Source organism: Camelus ferus, chromosome 3, assembly GCF_009834535.1.
Source record: "Camelus ferus isolate YT-003-E chromosome 3, BCGSAC_Cfer_1.0, whole genome shotgun sequence".
In the NCBI taxonomy this organism is placed as follows: Eukaryota; Metazoa; Chordata; class Mammalia; order Artiodactyla; family Camelidae; genus Camelus; species Camelus ferus.
The window spans coordinates 414,061-432,855 of NC_045698.1; the positions used below are offsets into that span (position 1 = coordinate 414,061).

Consider the following 18,795-nt stretch of genomic DNA (forward strand, 5'->3'; position numbering starts at 1 on the left):
GTTAAATCAGTACAGAAAACAGCTCATATAACCCACAGGAGACAACCTGGTCTTTCCCTTGGGGTCCTGGGGGAGGTGGACACCTTGAGTAACATGGTTCCAGTGTGGAGCCCCCACCAGAATGCGGGCCTTTGGGCCCCACTGCGGCAGGCTGCTGATGGCAGGGCCTCCCTTCCAGGCCAGCATTCCCAGGGTCTTTTTGGGAGCGGTCTCCCTCAGTGGTGAGGAGCTGAGGTGAGGAGTCAGGTCTGGGTGTGGACACTGGGAAGCTGGTGCTCCCTTCCAGCCCCAGATCCCTGCCTGGTAAAACGGGCGTGAACGAGGGTCACCCTCTCCCCAGCGGGATCCTCATGGCCATTGGTCTAGAAAACACCTTTGTGGCTGACGAGGCCAGATCCCTACCTGCCCCTCGGTTCCTCTCGAGATGCCTGGGGTGAGAGGTGGCCGACAGCAGAGTGGGAACAGGGCCTGGCTGGGCCTCCCTGTCCCACCAGGTGCCCAGAGATGTGAGGGACACAGGACTATCCATGGAGCCTCTTCCCAGCTCTCACGTGCTGGTTCACTGTGACCACGTGTACCTGGGAATGTCCTGCAGAGCAGGGGTCCCCCAGATAAAAGCAGCTGGCATCCTTGGGACTTGGTGAGCATGTGACCCCTGTGAGCCCCAGTCTTCTGTACATAAGAGGACAGACCGAGGTGACTGCTGAGGTAGCCCTGTGTTTTGATATGCGACTGAATTTGGAATGTGTGTGTAGGTTTTCTGGGGCGGCCATAACTAGTCTCTACAGACTGGGGGGCCAGAGTTTGGCATCAAGGTGTTGCAGGGGCTAGGAGAGGGTCCTTCCTGCCTTTTCCAGCTGCTGGTGGCTCCAGACATCCCTGGGCTTGTGGCCACAACACCCCAACCTTTGCCTCTGTCATCCTGTGAGGTCCTGAGTGTGTGTGTCTCTCCGAGTCTTCCTTTCTGTCTAAGGACACAGGATTGCGTTTAGGGCCCACCCAGAAAATCCAGGATGCACTCCTCTCCACATCCTTAGGTTAAGCTCATCTTTTGCTGTATAAGGTAACATTCGTAGGGTCCAAGGATTTTGCATGGATTCTTTGGAGGAAAAGGGGCATTTTTCAGTTTCACAAAAGTTTTCCCGAAACAACGTTTCAAGCACACGCTGTGCTATAAACTGTAAGTTTCTTGAAGGCAAACATCTTCCACTTTTGTTTTTCTGATAGCACCTAGGTTCAGTCCGCACTCAGGTTCAGTCAGTAGTCAATGACCAGTTCAGCAGTTGATAGTTACAGATGACAGAGGCAAGAGGGATGGCTATCAGAACTGTCACTCACTTTGTAGTTGGGAAACCAGTTAATTAAGTTCAGGTTCTGTTTGTACTTCACCCTGATCTGCTCTGTCATCTACACCAACTGCCTGGACCCGGCCAGGCTGGACCCACACTTGGAAAAGTATAGGAAAATTCCAAGACATCCCAGGCTGCCAGTGCCTGGGAGGACCCCTCCAGACTGACCCTGTGGTTTGGGGCTCGAGGATGATGGTCTGGAAGCCTCTGCGGAATGCTCTAGAAAGCTGTGGAGGGCTTGAGACTGGGCTGCCTGGCCAGAAGTGACAAGCAGCAGGAGGCAGCAGCCGTGTTTGGTGTGGGCTGGGCCTTGGCCGACTTCTCTGGGGGGCAGTGACACAAACCTTTTGTTTACCTCTGTTTACTTCTAAAAGCCAGGATATTTGCTCACTGTTCCTAGCCTCCTGGTTGCAACAGCTCCACTCAGGGGACACCTGGTTGGTGACTGCATTCCCAGCTTCAGGTGTGCCAGAGTCCCTCCACAGTCCTGTACGAAGCAGAACCCTGGGCAGCATCTGGATGGAAATTTGTTCAGTTACACAGCAATCTTAACTCAAAGTGCTATCGGGTGTTTGCGGGTCTCAACAAGCCACTCGGCACAGGACCCCTTGAGCCTGGCACATCAGTCCTGAGGCTCTGCCCTGCTCATGGGGGGGGTTCTGTGCCCTGATGCACCACCTGCATACACCCCCATACCCCTCCCCTACACCCCTGTCTACCCCCCGTGCTGACATCCTGTCTACACCTCCCCTTCTCCTCTGTGCCCACAGCCCCATCGCCACCCCTCTGTGTCACCACCCAGAAGGTGACACGCTGGAGGATGTTACCAGCAAGCCAGTCAAATGTGGGGTAAGGTGGTAGGGGCACCCCAGACACCAGGAGGCCTGGGAGGGAGGGAGCACCGTAGGGCTTGGGATGCCTGGGGCTGATTTGGGTCTGGAATGGAGGTCTTCCCTAAAGGCCTAGTGGGACGACGGACACTCCGTGAACCCCTTGCTCAGCTGGTGAGTCTCAACTTCAGACTCCAGATTTCATCGCCTGGAAGTTGAGGAAGGGGACAGAGCAGGACCTGCAGCCGCCCAGTGACCGCGGCGGGAGAGCACCGAGACCACATGTAGAGGGGGCCATGGGCAGAACCTGGGGCACCTGGAACGCAGGACACCGGCAAATCTGGAGGTGGGCAGGTTGGGGAGGTCCCCAGGTGGGGCGGGGTCTCCAAGTGGGGCGGGTCCCCAGGAACGACGGGTCCCCAGGAAAGCCGTTGGGCGCGCTCCGACTTTGCATAACCCCTCCTTCCGGAGACCTCACCACTTTCCTGCACCCGACTGCTGTCCTTGGCCCCGCCCCTCAAGCCCGCCCCCGCCCCGAATCTCTGACCACGCCCCCCGCCGCCCCGCGGCCCCTGGCGGCCCTAGTGCGCAGGCGCGGGCAGGTGCGCGCCGTTTGAAAGCATGGCGCCGGCGGGGTGGCTGGTGCTGAGCGAGGAGAAGATCCGGGAGAAGAGCGGCCTGCCGCCTCACTGCGACCTGGGTGCGTGCCGGGCGGCGGGCGGACTGCGCCGACTGAGGCGCGAGGTTCCCGCCGCGGTGCTGGCGGACCCGTCAGGCCAGAGGTGCCGAAGCACAAACTCGCGATTCCCGAACAGCCGCAGGCCTGGGGTTGGGGGCGGGGAGGGGAGCCCGAAGTGAGGGTGGGGGTCCGGCAGGGAGGGAGGGTGGGGTGGGTGGGGGTAGGCTGGGAGGGGAGGGGTCGGAGAGTGAGGGGGCAGGCCTGGGGGCGGGGAGGGGAGCCCGAAGTGGGGGTCGGGGCCGTGCAGGGAGACGGGGTGGAGGTAGGCGGGGAGGGGAGGGGAGGGGGGCGGAAGTGGGGAAGAGGTGGAGGGGGCTGGGGGTTCTGCGCTGAGCCGGAGAAAGATGCGGACCCAGCCCACCCTCGCAGACTGTCTGCAGGGAGCTCCTTACAGGCCTGGTTTGCTTCGCGGTTTTGGCAACGCTTTTTGCATTAGTTGGTAAGACCTAGCGGGTTTTCTTACACCTGTTAATAAGGTGAATGAGATTGGTTCTCAAAAAGCTTGAACCGCCTTCCTTCTTGGAGTGAGGAGCCCGCCCTCCTGTCCTAGGCCTCCTCCAGAGTACTCCCAGACTGCCCCTCCTGTGCTGAGGATCTTTGTACCTATGTGCGTGGGGGAATGTTGGTTGCTAGTTTTGTTTTTCCTGTTTTTGTTTGGCTTTGGCGTCAAGGTAATGCTGAGCTTATGAAATAGTTGGTCGTTGCCTCCTCTTCTGTTTTCTAGCAGATGTTGTGTAAATTGGTGTTCATTTTTCTTTGAGGGAATTTTCCATAGAAACCTTATGGGCCTGGAAATTCCTGTATTTGAAGCTTTTGAGTCACAAATTCAGTTTCTCTACTTGTTACAGAACTATTCCTATTATCATCTTCATCTTAGGTGGCTTATAGTTGTCTGGGATTTTGTGAAACTGACTCATCTTGTTGAATTTATGTGTATAGAGTTTGCGGTATTTTCTTATTAGCTTATAATGTTTGTGTGGACTTCTTCCATCCCTGATACTGGTCATTTTTGTCTTCTCTTCGTTGGCCTTTCTAGAGGTTTATGAATTTTATTAATCTTTTCAATGAGCCAGCTTTTGGTTGGATGGGTTTTTCTCCATTGGTTTACTGGTTTCAGATTTCATTGATTCTATATTATCCTGTATTTTGTATTATGTTCTTCTTTCTGCTGCTTTGCGTTTGTTTTGCTCTTCTTTTTCTTGATTATTGAGATGAAAATTTAGATTACTGATTTGAGGACTTTTTCATATAATATAAACATTTAGTGCTATATATCTCCCTCTAAGCACAACTTTAGCTGCATCCACAAGTTTTGTTATGTTGTGTTTTCATTTCCATTCAGTCTAATGTGGTTTTTTTTAAATTGTAGTCAATTACAGTGTGTCAGTTTCTGGTGTACCCCATAATCAGTATGTTTTGGATTTCCTGTGACTTCCTCTTTGACCTATGGATTGTTCAGAAGTGTGTTTTTTCATTTTCATGTGTTTGGAGTTTTTCTTAGTTTGTTTTTCTTCTTGATTGATTCTGGTGTGATTCCACTATGTTCAGGGAACATACTCTGTATGATTAAGTTGCTTTAAATTTGTTGAGGTTTGTTTTATGGCCTAAGATCTGGTCTATGTTGTTGAGTGTTCCCAGTGCACTTGGAAGGAATATGTACTCTGTCATTGACTGGAGTGTTATGTAAATGTCAGTTTGGTCCTGTTGATTTATGATACTCAGTTCTTTCATAGGTTGCTGATTTTCTGTCTGGTGATTCTGTTAATTACCAGGAGAAGGGTGTTGAAACCCCTAACTGTAATTGTGGATTTGTCTGTTTCTCTTTTCACTTCATCTGGTTTGAAGCTGCGCTGTTTGGTGCATCCACGCTTAGGATTCTATGTCTTCTTGTTGGAGTGACCCTTGTAGCATATGTAGTGTTCCTCCTTCTCCCTGGTAATTGTGGTGAGACATCTGCTTTATCTGATATTAGTGTAGCCACCCCAGTGTTCTTTTGTTTGGTGTTTGCAGGGCGTATCTTTATCCATCTGTTTACAATTTCATCTTTAACCCTACCTATATCATAATATTTGAAATGAGTTTCTTGTAGACAGAGTATACTGTAGATCATTTTTATCCACTCTGTCAGTTTCTGTCTTTTATAATGTATTTAGGCCATTTACATTTAATGTAAATATTAATGTAGCAGAGTGTAAGCATGTCATTTATTATTCTGGTTTTCCCTTTGTTTTTTCTTTGTTTCCCATTTCTCCTGTGGTATTTTTTAATATTCCATTTTGATTTATATATTATATTTCTGAGTATAGCTATTTGTATAACTTTTTTAGTGGTTGCTTTACAAATTAGAGTATGTTTATGTGATTTAACACAGTCTACTTGTGTGGACAGTGTACCGCATAGGTGAATGTAGAAATTTTACCACAATTTAGATTTCATTATTCTCCTACTTTATAATTTAGTTGTCTAGACATTTCCTTTGCGTACTCAAGAACCACAGTAATGATACAACTTTTTTTTTTTACAGTCACCTGACATTTTAAATAGCTTGGGAGGAAACACCCACATGTTTGCTTGTTTCATTATTCTTTCTGCATTTCTGATGTTCCAGGTTTCCTTTTTTTTAATCTTTCCTTAATGTTTGAAGATCTTTCTTTAGCAATTATCTTAGGGCAGGTGTGTTGGTGACAGATTCTCTTAGTGTTTCCTCTTTGAGAATATCTTTATTTTACCTTCGGTCCTGAAGGCTGCTTTTGGTGGATATAGATTCCTGGGTTGAAAGTTCTTTTCTTTCAGCACTTGAAAGGTGTGACAGCACTTCCTTCAGGCTTCCATGGAATTGCTTTCCCTCTGGGTAACACCTTTCTCTCTGGTTGCTCTCAAGATTTTTTCACTGTCTTTAATGTTTAGAAGTTTGATTCTGATGTGTCAGTTTTTACCTTTATTCTGTTTGGGGTTTTCTCATCTTCTTGAATGTGTAGTTTTCTGTGTTTTGCCTAATTTTGGAAGGTTTTGGCCATGATTTAATTAAAAATTTTTAAATTTTAGCCATACTATCATTCTCTTCTTGTTGAAACTCTAATTGGAACTCCCCTGGGACCTCAAAGACATGAATGTTAGATTGCTTTTCCTTCCTGCACGGGCCCCTGAGGCTCTGTGTATAAAGGCTGTTTTCTCTCTGCGGGTCCGATAGGACAACTGTGTTTATCTTTGCATTTATTCTTTGAGTTTTTTACTTTGTCTTTTCCATTCTGTTATTGAACTGCTCCTGTGGTGTTTTCTTTGTTGGTTTCAGTTATTGTATTTTTCATTTCTGAAATTTCTATTTATTTCTTCTTTAGGTTCAATTTTTTTGCCAAGAATTCTTATTTTCTCGTTTGTTTCAAGAGCATTCATAATTGCTCACTGACGTATTTTTCTATCAGTGGCTTTAAAATTCTTGGTGGACAGTTCTGATTTCTGTCATCTCAGTGTTGGTGTCTGTTGATTATTTTCTCTCATTCAAACTGAGATTTTCCTATTCTGGGTCATTTTTGATTGGTCATTTTGATTGGGACTCTGCCTTCTGTTTGAATCTCGTTACTCAGTATGGGCACTGACTGGGTGCTGCCTTGGTGCTGAGGTGGTGGCCAGGCTCCTGTCACACACAGTCTCTGCAGACGCCTGTGGACCAGGAAAATGGGGCACTACCTCATTATAGCAGCCCAAGGCGGTCATCAGGGTCCCCGCACATGGCCCCAGTGCTGGCCACTGTGCAAGGACAGGGGGACAAGGTGCATTTTTTCCTTGGTGTTGGGCTGGAGTGGGGCCGAGGTTGTCAGGAGTCTTTCTGCAAGGCCACCCCCGTCACTCTGACCCTGAGTGGCATGCTCACCCTTACCTTCTGGTCAGTGTCCATCGTGTTTCTGGGCTGCCACCTTCTCTGGCATTCAGACCAGGATGTGTAGGCACGTTTTCTTGAGGTCCCCGGACAGTCGGCCTTCTGTCCCCACCCTTCAGAGTCACCTGGTGTTTGCTTCCCGTGTTGTCCAGGGTTTTTAGGTCTAATAAGTGGGGAGGAACAGGGTAAAATGTGTCTACTCTGTCTTGTCTGGAACTGGAAGCCCCCAAACCAGTTTCAAGTTTAATCAAGACGTGTTTTAAAAATAGATGTTCTTGGGAAAATATTGGTGTACACAGACACAAACTGTCTATTTGATGACAGGAACTTATTTTTGTAATGGCATTTGTTGGGCAGCTGCTTACTGGGTGTGCCATGTGGAGGCACGTGGTGACTGAGCATGCGGTGGGCCCTGACGTGTCATGGCATGTTGAGGGCAGGTTAACTACCAATGGGTTTCAGGTTTAGATCCCTGCACTGGGGCTACATGGGCTGCGGGGCTGAGGACTCAGGCATGGAAGCGGGAACTCCCTAGAGGGCTTCCTGGTGAGAGGGCTTTGGAGGGTGAAGTATGGAGCCTGGGCAGGGCCTGGGCCTGAGACGTGTTGGAGGTCAGTGAGCTCAAACTTCACATGTGGTTCCCGCACTTTAGTGTTGACACTCAGACTTGAAGTGAGGTGTGTTTGTGTTTGTGCCTTTTTCAGATTATGAGGTTGCTTTATCTCACTTTTATTGCAATAACTGATTTCCAATAAAATAATAAAGTTAAAATCTCATAATTTTCTATTCTTAGCTGAACTTCAGTCATTATCTATTCCTGGAACTTACCGAGAAAAGATTACTCACCTAGGAAACTCCTTGATGAATTTAACAGGTCTGAGATCTCTAGATCTGTCACGCAACTCCTTGGTTAGTCTAGAGGTAAGTTTTAGGTTTGTTTCTTAAGAGAAAATTCATTGCTGTCAATAGCAGTGGAGGGTACTTTTATAGTAAGAATGCAGTGTGCTTTGCAACTGTGCTTACAGTGCTTGTAAACTGTACGCTTCACAGTGGTTACAAGCGTTGTGCTGGTTTTCTTATGTTTGCCGTGAGCTGGATTTCTTAGGCATCACATTGCATTTTTGAACTCCTGGGACAACCAGAAGTCACGGCTCTGATGAAGGTGGTTGTATCTTTCAAGGGAACAGGATAAGGCCTGGCAGACGATGTGGGGGTGTCACTCCTTTCGCTTTATCAGCTGCCCTTTCTTCATCCATATGCACTGTGCTCCGGCCCTTGAATGGCTTGTGTGCCTGACACGGGAGGTGCTTGTCCTGGTGGGGTCAGAAGTTGCTCATGGGCGGCGAGTGGGCACGTGTGGGAGCCTTGTGAGAGAGGAGGGCAGGACGTGGCTGCCCTGGACCGCGATGCCTTCAGTCTGGTGTGAGTTCTCCCCGGCAGAGCCCGCCTGGCCCATTTCCCGTCGGGCGTGTCACCGTGTGCGAACTGGGATCTCATGCTCCTCTTCTGTCCCAGGATGGCGCGGGCGGGGTCTCGTGCTGGTGTGAAGTGACCCGCCCCGGCGCCTGTCCCCGCAGGGCATCGAGCACCTGGTCGCGCTGCAGCGCCTCAGCCTCTACTACAACCTCATCTCCTCACCGGCCGAGCTGTTCCGGCTCCGTGTGCTGCCTGCGCTCTCGGACGCGGACTTCCGGCTGAACCCCGTGGTGAAGAGCGAGCCCGGCTACCGCCTCTTCATGGTGCACCTGCTCCCGGGGCTCCGGCGGCTGGGTAGGGCCGGCTGCACGCGCCCTCGCGGGGCTGCCCGGCGCTGCACTCTGGACCTTCGGGAAAGGGAGGCTGATTTCCTCTTCTCGCAGGGGAGCTGCCCGGGGAAGGGGCTGGGGGCAAGCTCCCGTGGGCCAACCCTAGCATTTCGGAGCTTTGAAGGAAGAGGATTGTGGTCGAGTGGAGTCTTCTCGGGCCCAGGGCACACACTGGACAGTTGAAAGTCTTGTTCTAGTCCTGCGGGTTTGAGGATGCAAACCTGCGTGTCAGCCCACCGCTGGGGGTCCTCTCTTGAGTATGTTCAGGGACACTTGTCAGGGGTGCTCAGTGCGGTTTGGGAACCTCACACAGCCCCCAGGACGTGCACTCAGAGGACACGAGGAGGCCTTGCACGTGTGCAAATTTGCACGTTTTTCCTTTCCTGCTTCCAAGGGGCCTGAGGAGCGAGCCTGGTGTGGCCGCCCACCCTCTGGGAATCCGCATTCAGCATCTCTGGGAAACCAGGTGTAGCCTCCAGAGCCCAGCCTTGCTTTACCTGCTTGCCCAGTCCTCTGGGGGATGCAATGGCAGGCTCAGCCCCCAGGGGACAGAAGTCCTTGGAGCAGGGGGTGGCAGTCCTGGTCACGCATTGTGCGGCCAGACAGGTGAGGGACACCGCACTCCCAAGGGGAGGCCGGTAGGTGCACCAGGAGGGTTGGTTGTCGGGCCTAGTGCCCTCCTCATGGCCTTGTCTGCTAGTTTCTCTGTGGTATCCTCCCTCTAGATGACCGCCCTGTGAGGGAGAGTGAGCGGGAAGCATCCCAGCTGCATTTTGCTTCGGAGGAATCGCTGGACTCAAAGCAGAGCTTCCCAACTGCTTTCAGAGTCGAAAGGTATGAGCAGAAGTGGGGTTTGAACATGGAGAGGAGTGTCGAGGTTGATAGAAAGATGTAAACTTCTTTCTGTGCCGAGTGCCCGTCAGAGGGCAGACATGCAGGGGCAGAGGGAAGGAGAGGTGCCGGGTACCACCTGGGGCTCAAGGAGACTGCGGGACAGTCTCTCTCACTGTTGTCCACATTTTCTCTACGTTATTTTGCAGTATCAAAAATGTCTGTTAAAGTAACTCATGTAAAACATGGAGCACAAAAGTCTTCTCCCGAGTCCTGGCCCACTCCTCAGGGGCGGCTGCTTTCCCTCCTGTCATTGTTTCTGCTTCCGGGTTCTGTTTGAGTGACTTTCTCATTTCCAAGCAGTGCAGACGCTTTGCCATTTCTGGATGTGAGGAGCCTCCTCTTCCCGCTCCCGGCCATGGGGGCCTGCGCCCACCTGCTTCTCTCTGCCTCCCGGCTCCTGCATCTTATGTTTGACTTCATTTATTTATTTTTTAAATTTTATTTATTTTTCTTCTTTCTTTCTTTTTTGGAGGAGAGGTAATTAGGTTTGTTTATTTATTTTTAGAGGAAGTACTGGGGATTGAACCCAGGACCTCATGTATGCTAAGCATGCACCCTATCACTTGAGCTGTACCCTCCTCCTATGTTTGACTTTAGATCGTCAGGGTTGGTGGTGTCTGAGCCATAAGAGTCCTCATGTGTATGGGTTGGTTCTAAAGCGTACAAGCCAGTCAGCGGTGTGTACCTGGCTTGTAAGGTGCCAGGATTACGTACTCTTGGATGCCATTTGTTTTGTCTGAAGCTTTCAATAGCTTTCTTTTTCTTGCAGTTTATGGATGCCTTAGCTCATCCATAAATTCCTCTAATGTAGGGGTCAGCTGACTTTTTTGTCAAGGGCTGGAGAGTGCATATTTTAGCTCTGTGGACAATAAGATCTGTGTTTCTGCTCCTCAGCCCTGCCTGTGTGACAGGGAAGCAGCCATAGGCAATACACCGGTGAGTGACTGTGTTCCAGCAGAACTGTTCACACAAGCTGTGGGCTGGATTTGAGCTGTGGTCCATACTGAGCTAGCTTCTATTCTGATGGCTTGTGATCAGTTTCAGATCTCTGGGGTCTGTTCCCGCAGATACCTCCCCTGGTGCCCTCTTCCCTCACTTCCCTCTTTCAGACCAGACTAATTTTGTGTAGAAGTTTGTAGGGCTGATGGTGACAAAGTGCCACAAACATGGCTTAAAATAACAGACCCTTATTGTCTTCCAGTTAAAGCTGTAAGTCTGAAGTTAGGGTGTTGGCAGGGTTGCTCCCTTCTGGAGACTCTGAGGGAGAATCCATCCACGACCCCAGCATCTCTGGTTTGCTCACAGTCTTGGTGCTCCTTGGCTGGTATGTGCGCCCCACTCTGGCCGTTTCACGGAGCTCCCCAAACTGCACATCCGTCCCTGTGGCCGAGTCTCCCCTCTGCAAGGACACCAGTCACACTGGATCAGGGCCCACCCTGACGACCTCGTCTTAACTCCTTTACCGCTTCAAAGACCCTATTTCCAAATAAGGTCATGTTCTGGGGTGTTGGGACTTGCGCATCTGTTTTAGGGGCCACAGTGTGACCCCTGTGCCTTGAATTCTGCGGTCTCTCTGTGATCACGCATTAGTTCCAGGAGTTTTTGTTTGTTGGTTGGTTGTTTCTTGGGGATTTTCTGCGTAGGTGATCAATCACGTCATCTGTGAACAAAGACAGTCTCGCGTCTTCCTTCCCAGCCTGTGTACCCAGTCTGTATTTCCTTTTCTTGTCTCGTTACGTGAGCTGGGACTTGGAGTAGGATGTTGCAAAGCACCCTTGCCTCGTATCTGATCACTTTGAGGAGTTTCCCTTCTGTGCCTGGCTTGCTGACCGCTTTTATCATGAGTGGGTGTTGGGTTTGTTAGTTGCTTTTTCCGCATCTATTGATCTGGTCATATGACTTCTCTTCTTTAGCCTGTTGATGTGATGAATTACATTGATTTTTTTTCCAAATGTTGAACTAGCCACACATTCCTGGAATAAATCCCCCTTGGTCATGGTGCAGAGTTCTTTTTGTATGTTGTTGGGTTCAATTTGCTGATACTTTGTTGAGGATTTTTGCATCTGTGTTTATGGGAGGTACTGCTCTATAGTTTCCTTGTGTGATCTTTGCTGGTTCTGATCAGGGTAATGCTGACCTCTTGGAATGAGCTAGGGTGTATTCCCTCTGCTGCTGCTTCTGTCTTCTGGAAAAGATGGTAGAGAATTGATATAATTTCTTCCTTAAGTGTCTGATAGAATCTACCAGTGAGCCCACCTGGACCTGGTATTTCAGGAGGCTGTTAACTTTTGACTCAATGTCTTTGATAAGCACAAGTCTGTTCAGATTATCTGTTTCTCCTGGTGTGGGTTTTGGTAGATTGTTTCTTTCCAGGAATCGCTCCGTTTCATTTGGGACATATTTGTATTCCTCTTTTATCCTCTCGATGCCCATGGGGTGCCTCTTCTTTCAATTTTGATATTAGTAATTTGTCTTTTTTTTTGGGGGGGGGGTTCACCTGGCATAGAGGTTTTTCAATTTTATTGATCCTTTTTTCAAAGAACGAACCTTGGAGTTTTTTGCTTTTTCTTTTTTGGTTTCCTGTTTGCAGGTTCACTGGTTTCTGCTCTGGTTTTTAGTGTTTGTTTTCTTCTTCCTACACTGGATCTGGTTTGTTTTCTCAGTTTCCTAAGGTAGAAGCTTAGACTGTCGATTTTAGATCTTACTGTTTTCTGATATTTACGTTCAGTGCTGTGAATCTCCCTCTGCACATTGCTTTTACTACATCCTACCCATTTTGATAAGGTGTATTTTCTTTTTCATTTAGTTGAACATATTTATTTTTGTAAATCACTTTTTTTAAATTGAAGTACAGTTGATTTAAGATGTTGTGTTAGTTTCTGGTGTATAGCAAAGTGATTCAGTTTTATATATATATGTGTGTGTGTGTGTGTTCTTTTGCAGGTTCTCTTCGATTGTAGTTTATGACAAACTACTGAATATAGTTCCTGTGCTGTACACTAGGACCCTGTTACTGATCTGTTTATCTAGTTTACGTGCAGTAGTGTGTATCTGCTAATCCCAGGCTCCTAATTTATCCCTCCCACCTACACTTTCCCCTTTGGTAACTGTAAGTGTATTTTCTGTGTCTGTGAGTCTGTTTCTGTTTTGTACATAAATTCATTTGTGTCCGTTTTTTAGATTCTTTGTGTAAGTCATATCATACGGTATTTTTCTTTCTTTCTGACTGACTTTGCTTAATATGATAATCTCTAGGTGCATCCATGTTGCTGCAAATGGCATGATTTTATTCTTTTTTATGGCTGAGTAGAATTCCATTGTATAAATACACCACAACTTGTTTGTCTAGTCATCTGTCGATGGACATTTAGGTTGCTTCTATGTCTTGACTATTGTAAATAGTGCTGCTGTGAACATTAAGGTACGTGTATCTTTTTGAATTAGAGTTTTCATCTTTTCTGGATATATGCCCAAGAGTGGGATTGCTGGTCATAGGGTAGGTCTATCTTTAGTTTTTTAAGGAACCTCCAAACTGTTTTCCATAACAGCTGCACGTATATACATCCCCACCAACAGTGTAGGAGGGTTCCTTTTTCTCTGCACCTTCCAAAAGATTTTTAAGTTTCTTTTGAGATTTCTTTGACTCATGTGTCACTTGGAAATAAGCTGTCTAATCTCTGGGTTTGTTTTTTTTTTTTTTGAGATTTCCCAGTTATCTTCCTGTTATTTATTTTACTACTAGTTCAATTCCACTGTGTCCTGAGAGCAAATATCACGTGACTTAAATTTGTGAAGGTGTGTTTTGTGGCCCAGCATGTGGTCTGTCTTGGTGAGTGTTCCAGGTGAGCTTGGGAAGCCTGTGTGCCCTGCTGCTGTTGGATGAGGTTGCTGTGGATGTCCCTGCATCCAGTTGCTGGGTGGGGAGCTCAGCTGTGTCCTGGAAGGCAGGACATCCCCCTGCTGGCCTGGTCGGCTCTGGTGGAGGCCGTTGAAGTGGCCCGGCCACTTCTCCTCGCTGTTTTGTCAGTTTTCACACCATATAATGTGATGCTGTCTTGAGAGGTGCAGACATGTCAGGGACTGTCGTTGTCTCAGCGAACTGACCCTGCGGTCTACACAGGCCCCTCTTTATCCCGGATCGTGCTCCTTGCTCGGGAGTCAGCTCTTCTGAGAGCAGTGCAGCTTCCACTTGCTTTTGATTACTGTCGGCATGGTCCATTTCTATCTGTTTACCTTTCGTCCCCATGTCTTTATGTTTAAAGTGGGTTTCTTTGGGTCTTGAATCTTGATCCACACTGACAGTCTCTTTCAGTTGGTGCGTTTAGACCAGTGATACTCACAGTGGTTGTCGGTTCAGTTGGGTTAGTGGCTGCCGTGCTTGTCACTGCTTCTGCGCGTTGCCTTGCTCTTTGTTTCCGTTCTTGCTCCTGCTCTCTTTCTCCCTTTGCGGTTTTAAGTGAGCGTTTTACGATCCTGTTTCCTCTCCTTTCTTAGCACGTCAGTCATCCTTACAGTTTTACTTTTCTCGGCCGCAGACTGGAGCCCACGGTCCAGGCAGCCGCGCTCTGCTGAGCTTTGCTTTACTGTGCTTCCTGGGACAGCGTTTTTACAGATCGAAGGGGTACGGCAGCTGTGCATCGAGCAAGTCTGTTGGCACCATTTTTCCAGCACCACATCGTGTCTCTGTCACATTTTTGTTATTCTCATGATATTTCACACTTTTTCATTATGCTTGTCATGGTTATTTCTGGTAGTGAACTCTGATGTTGCTACTACAGCTTGCTGAAGGCTCAGGTGATGGTTAGCATTTTTTAGCAATAAGGTATTTCTTAAGACATGTTCATTGTTTTTTGGCATAAGCGATTGCACACTTAACAGATGGCATTGTAGTGTGAACGTAACTTCTATGTGCACCAGGAAGGCGGACGACCGTGTGGCCCATGTGCTCGCAGTACTCGCTTTACTGAAGTCGCCTGGAGCTGGACGCGCAGTGTCTTCGAGGCCTGCCTGTTGCAGTCACGAGACCCAAGACCACTTTCATACCCTGCCCCGCCTCAGACGGAGCAGGTGCCTCGAGATCACAGAAGACTCCCAAGTCCTCCCCGCCCGCTTCTCTGGGGCCCACGCTGCAATCCTGCGAGGAACACGTGAAGTTACGTGGCCGAGTACGTGTGGTCATTTCAGACAAACTGGTATCTGCCAGGTGGATTAGGAAGGGGAAAAGTGGAGGTTTATCCACCTTCACTCAGTCCTAGAGGCTCTTCCTGCCCTGTCAGTCAGTTTCTGACCTCTCTCGGTCTCCTTCTCCCTGAAGAGCTTCTTTTACACCTCTTACAAGGCAGGACTGCTGGCCACAAATTCCCTCAGTTTTTGATTATCTGAAAAGGTCTTCATTTCTCCTTCACTTTTGAAGGATAATTTTCAGGTACAGAATTCTAGGTTAGTTTTGTTTTTGTTTTTGTTTTTTTTTTTTTTTTGGTCTCAACACTAAATATTTCACTCCATTCTTTTACTGCTCGCATGGTTTCCAAGGAGAAGGTAGATGTAAGTCTTACTCTCTGTAGTAATGAGTCTTTCCTCTGATTCATTTCAAGATTTTTTCCTTTGTCTCAGATTTTCTCCAGTTTGAATATATTCCTTGGTGTGATTTGGGGGCATTAATTCTGCCACTGTTCTCTGAGCTTCCTGGTTCTGTGATTTGGGGTCTGACATTAATTTGAGGAAATTTTAAGTCTTCTTCAAATGTTTTTTTGGTTCCTCTCCCTTTTCTCCTTCTGTGTTCTCATTATGTGTGTGAGACACCTTTTGTATGCCGCATGATTCGTGGGTATTCTGTTCTGGGTCCTTTTTTCCCAGTCCTTTTTTCCTTCGCTTTTCAGTTTTGGAAGTTTCTGTTGATTAATTCTCAAGTTCAGAGATGATTTCCTCAGCTGTGTCCAGTCCACTAGTAAGTCCATCAGAAGCGTTCTTCATTTCTGTTACAGTGTTTTTGACTCTAATGTTTCTTAGAATTTCAGTCTCTCTGCTTATATTCCCCATCTGTTCTTCCATTTTTTCCCAGTGGATCTCTTAGCATTATTGCTCAGAGTTGCTTTAAAACCAGGTCGGATTCAGTCCAACATTTTTGCCATATCCGAGTCTGGTTCTAAGGCTTACTCGTCTTCAAGGTTGTTTTGGCTATTTGGAGTTCATTGAGATTCCACATGCATTTTAGGGTGGGTTTTCCTATTTCTGTAAAAACATCACTGAGGTTTCGATAGGACTGCACTGACTCTGTAGATGGCTTTGAGTGGTATGGGCATTTAAGAGTGTTTGTCTTCCAGTCCATGAATGAGGATGTGTTTCCATTTATTAACATCTCCTTTAATTTCTTTCGTCAAAGTTTTGTAGTTCACCTGTCCTTGATAGTCTCAAGACTGAACGGTCACAGAGTCATGATCTGGCGCAGCGTGCTTATCGCCCAGGGTGGCTGCGGAAAGCCAAGCCCGAAGTCCCCTTCTTCCTGCAGGGCGTCTGGAGGACTTTCCTAGCAGAGAGTGGGGAACGTTTCAGACCTCTCAGAGTCAGACCAGGCGCCACAGGATCAGTATTCATAGTACGTGGTTGAGTGCTGTTTCGAAGAGAGACTTCTCACACTGCCCTGTTGGAAGTGAGGTCCCTCTGAGTGTGTTCGCCTTTCACGGAGGGACGTCCTGTTCTAAGATGCTCACCGTTCAGTTGGTTGGGAAGTGCTTTCACTTAATGCAGAAGCAGGAATCTGGGGCTCCACACCGGGGGCCGTCTGGGTCACACACATCGCCTTGCTGGTGCGTAGGGGGGGATGGGGCAGCAGGGGATGGCCAGGCGGAGCCTTCCAGAATCTCTGTCCTTGAGCAAGCCCCGGTGGCCCCTGCCCGTGCCGGGCTGGTGTGGGGACACGAGACCTTGCTGCCCGTCCCGTGGTCCTGGCTGAGTCCGCTCGGCCTCCTTGCAGCAGACGCCCCGGCGCCACCGCCCAGAGACCTTGTGGCCCTGCTGGCGGCAGAGGCTCCCTCGTGGGGTCGCATGGGCTGCTGCTCCGGCACTGGCTTTGCCTGTCTTTGCCTGTCTTTGCAGACCGCGCCACTCCAGAGCCACGTGCGCCGACCCCTCGGCCGGGAAGTGCTTGGTCATGGACACGGACGACGAGGCGGTCCTGAACCTCATTGCCGAGTGTGAGTGGGACCTGAGCAACCCTCCCGGGAGCACGAGCTCCAGCCAGAAGGAGCGAGAGGTCAGCTTCCAGGGCTCCCAAGGTAGGCTGCTGCTCCACGGAGAATGTCGGCGCGGCCGGCCTGCCCCAGATGTCAGTATCCGCCAGCTTGAGGATGCATGGTGGCATCGAAAACTGACCTTTCGTGCAGCCTCTCCCTGCAGTCTTGGTGCACCAGGAACTACCAGTGACTTGGGTCACGGGTTATAAATGGAGAAGTCAGTGTATCTGAGGTGGGCCGTCATGCTGCATGGCACTCCCAGTTATGGCCCTCCTCAGACCAGTCACAGACAATGAGGAAATATGTCCTGCGCCCAGGGGACTGAGCCCCCACTGGCCACAGGCAGCCCCTCCCAGCTCCTGCTGCACATGGGACTCAGACCCAACGGGGCCGCGGGCATGAGCTCCACGCCCTTCGCTGGGGGCTCTTTTACCAGGACTTGTGTGTGAAAGTCAGCCCTGTGGCTGCCGCCGGCTTCCTGAGAGCTTTCCCTGAAGACGCAGCAGGCTGAGGCCTCCCAGCTACAGGGTCACCTCTGCCCACCGGGACCCTGCTGCTCGTGGGACCGTCGGTCTCCCTCCCACTGGCTCCTGTCCTGGGGGGTACGGCGGTCTCGTGGTGGTTCAAAGTGGCATTTCCTGAAGGCGGGTGATGACCACCTCCTCACGTGCCCACGTCTCTCCCTCAGTTTCTCTCCGTGGCCGTCCCTCCGCGTCTTCTCTTCCGCGTCTTCCTGGAGTTGAGTCACACGAGCTCTTCCTGGTGATTGAATGCGAGCCCTTTCTCAGAATTAGTACTGCAGGGTGTCTCCGTTCCCGCTTGCCTTCCACTTTCCTAACAGTGCTGCAGAGAGAAGGCTTTTGAAGTCAGGGCACCATTCTCTCTCTGGCGGTGCATGCTGCGTGCTGCTGCCTTTGCTCAGGGGCAGGTCTACGTCCTGCAGCTCAGTGCTCAGGCCTGAGCTCCGTCCTGGAGTGAGCTCATGGATGTGCTGTGAGCGTGTGGGTCAAGGTGTCCGTCCCCCATGTGTACCCGGTTGTGCCAGGGCCATTTACTGGAAAGATGGTCTTTTTCTCCCTTAATCACCTTGGCACGCTAGTTAATCCAGTTGGCCGCAGTCCCTTTCTGCATTCTGTTGGCCGTAGCGTCTGCCTTGGTGCCCTGCTGAACGGCTGCTCCTGAGTCGGGCTAGGTCCCTCTCCCCAGGCCGCTGCGGGTTCAGTCGGGACAGCTGGCACTGTCACTCACCCAGCCGTCTCCCTGCTTACCCGATGTAAGGAACACATTTAACAGGTATCATTTACTGTCAGAAACTCAAAAGGTAGTTTTTAATGGAATAAAATTTTAAAAATGTTTTCAATGCAGTAGAGTCGCGGCGTCCGCTGAGCCCACTGTCGGCGCAGCACCAGTGTGGGGACTCCCGGAGGAAGGGCCGCGGGAAGACGAGCGGCACCAGGGGCGTGTTTACGGAGCTGCGGCTTCAGGACCCACGCTGCGGTGAGCCCCCTGCGCAGCCCTTCCCGCCTCGGCCCGGTGAGCACCTCACGTCTGCCGACGCTGTGACGCTCTCCCCCCTCATGATCGTGGGTGGGTGGGTGTGCAACTCTAAGACGTCTCCGCGTCCAGCTCCCTGGTCTGGAGGTGCTTCGGTGCTTTCCTGACACGCTCTCATTCACACGTGTTTTCTTCTCAGTGCACACATGGGCCAGGTTACCATGGCAGCTACATTTTAGAAATTAAAAACATGGGAGATTAGAGGGAGGGTGTAGCTCAGTGGTGGAGCACATGCCTAGTATGCATGAGGTCCTGGGTTCAATCCCCAGTACCTCTGTTAAAAAACTAATTAATAAACCTAATTACCTCCCCCTGCCAAAAAAACAAAAACAAGAAATGTAACACATCACTTCTACTCACAAAAACAAGAAAGAAAAAAAAACAAGGGAAGTTAAATGAGAAGTTCATCACAAGCCCTCGTGGCCCCAGGTTTGCTGGGAAGCCCTGGAGGTGGCCTTGCTCACGGAGAGCCTGAGGGGCTGGGGCGGGACACAGGCTGAGGCTTGAAGAGAGGC

At 49.6% G+C, this 18,795-nt stretch overlaps 1 protein-coding gene across 6 annotated transcripts in view; it reads left to right on the top strand.

Annotated features, from left to right (window-relative positions):
• The first annotated feature begins 2,780 nt into the window (after positions 1 to 2,780).
• The window catches only part of CEP72 (centrosomal protein 72), a 28,573-nt gene continuing 12,558 nt past the window's right edge, over positions 2,781 to 18,795 (top strand). Inside the window, exons 1-6 of one of the 6 annotated variants that reach the window (XM_032469220.1) lie at positions 2,781 to 2,879; positions 7,589 to 7,716; positions 8,373 to 8,565; positions 9,326 to 9,434; positions 16,590 to 16,768; positions 18,095 to 18,259. In XM_032469220.1, the coding sequence (XP_032325111.1) occupies positions 2,801 to 2,879; positions 7,589 to 7,716; positions 8,373 to 8,565; positions 9,326 to 9,434; positions 16,590 to 16,768; positions 18,095 to 18,259 (853 nt within the window). In that variant the 5' untranslated portion in view covers positions 2,781 to 2,800. Of the gene's footprint in view, positions 2,880 to 7,588; positions 7,717 to 8,372; positions 8,566 to 8,994; positions 9,207 to 9,325; positions 9,435 to 14,522; positions 14,660 to 15,876; positions 16,090 to 16,589; positions 16,769 to 18,091; positions 18,260 to 18,795 lie in introns of those variants that run through there. The other 5 variants (XM_032469193.1, XM_032469209.1, XM_032469200.1 and 2 more) reach the window with 5 other exon arrangements.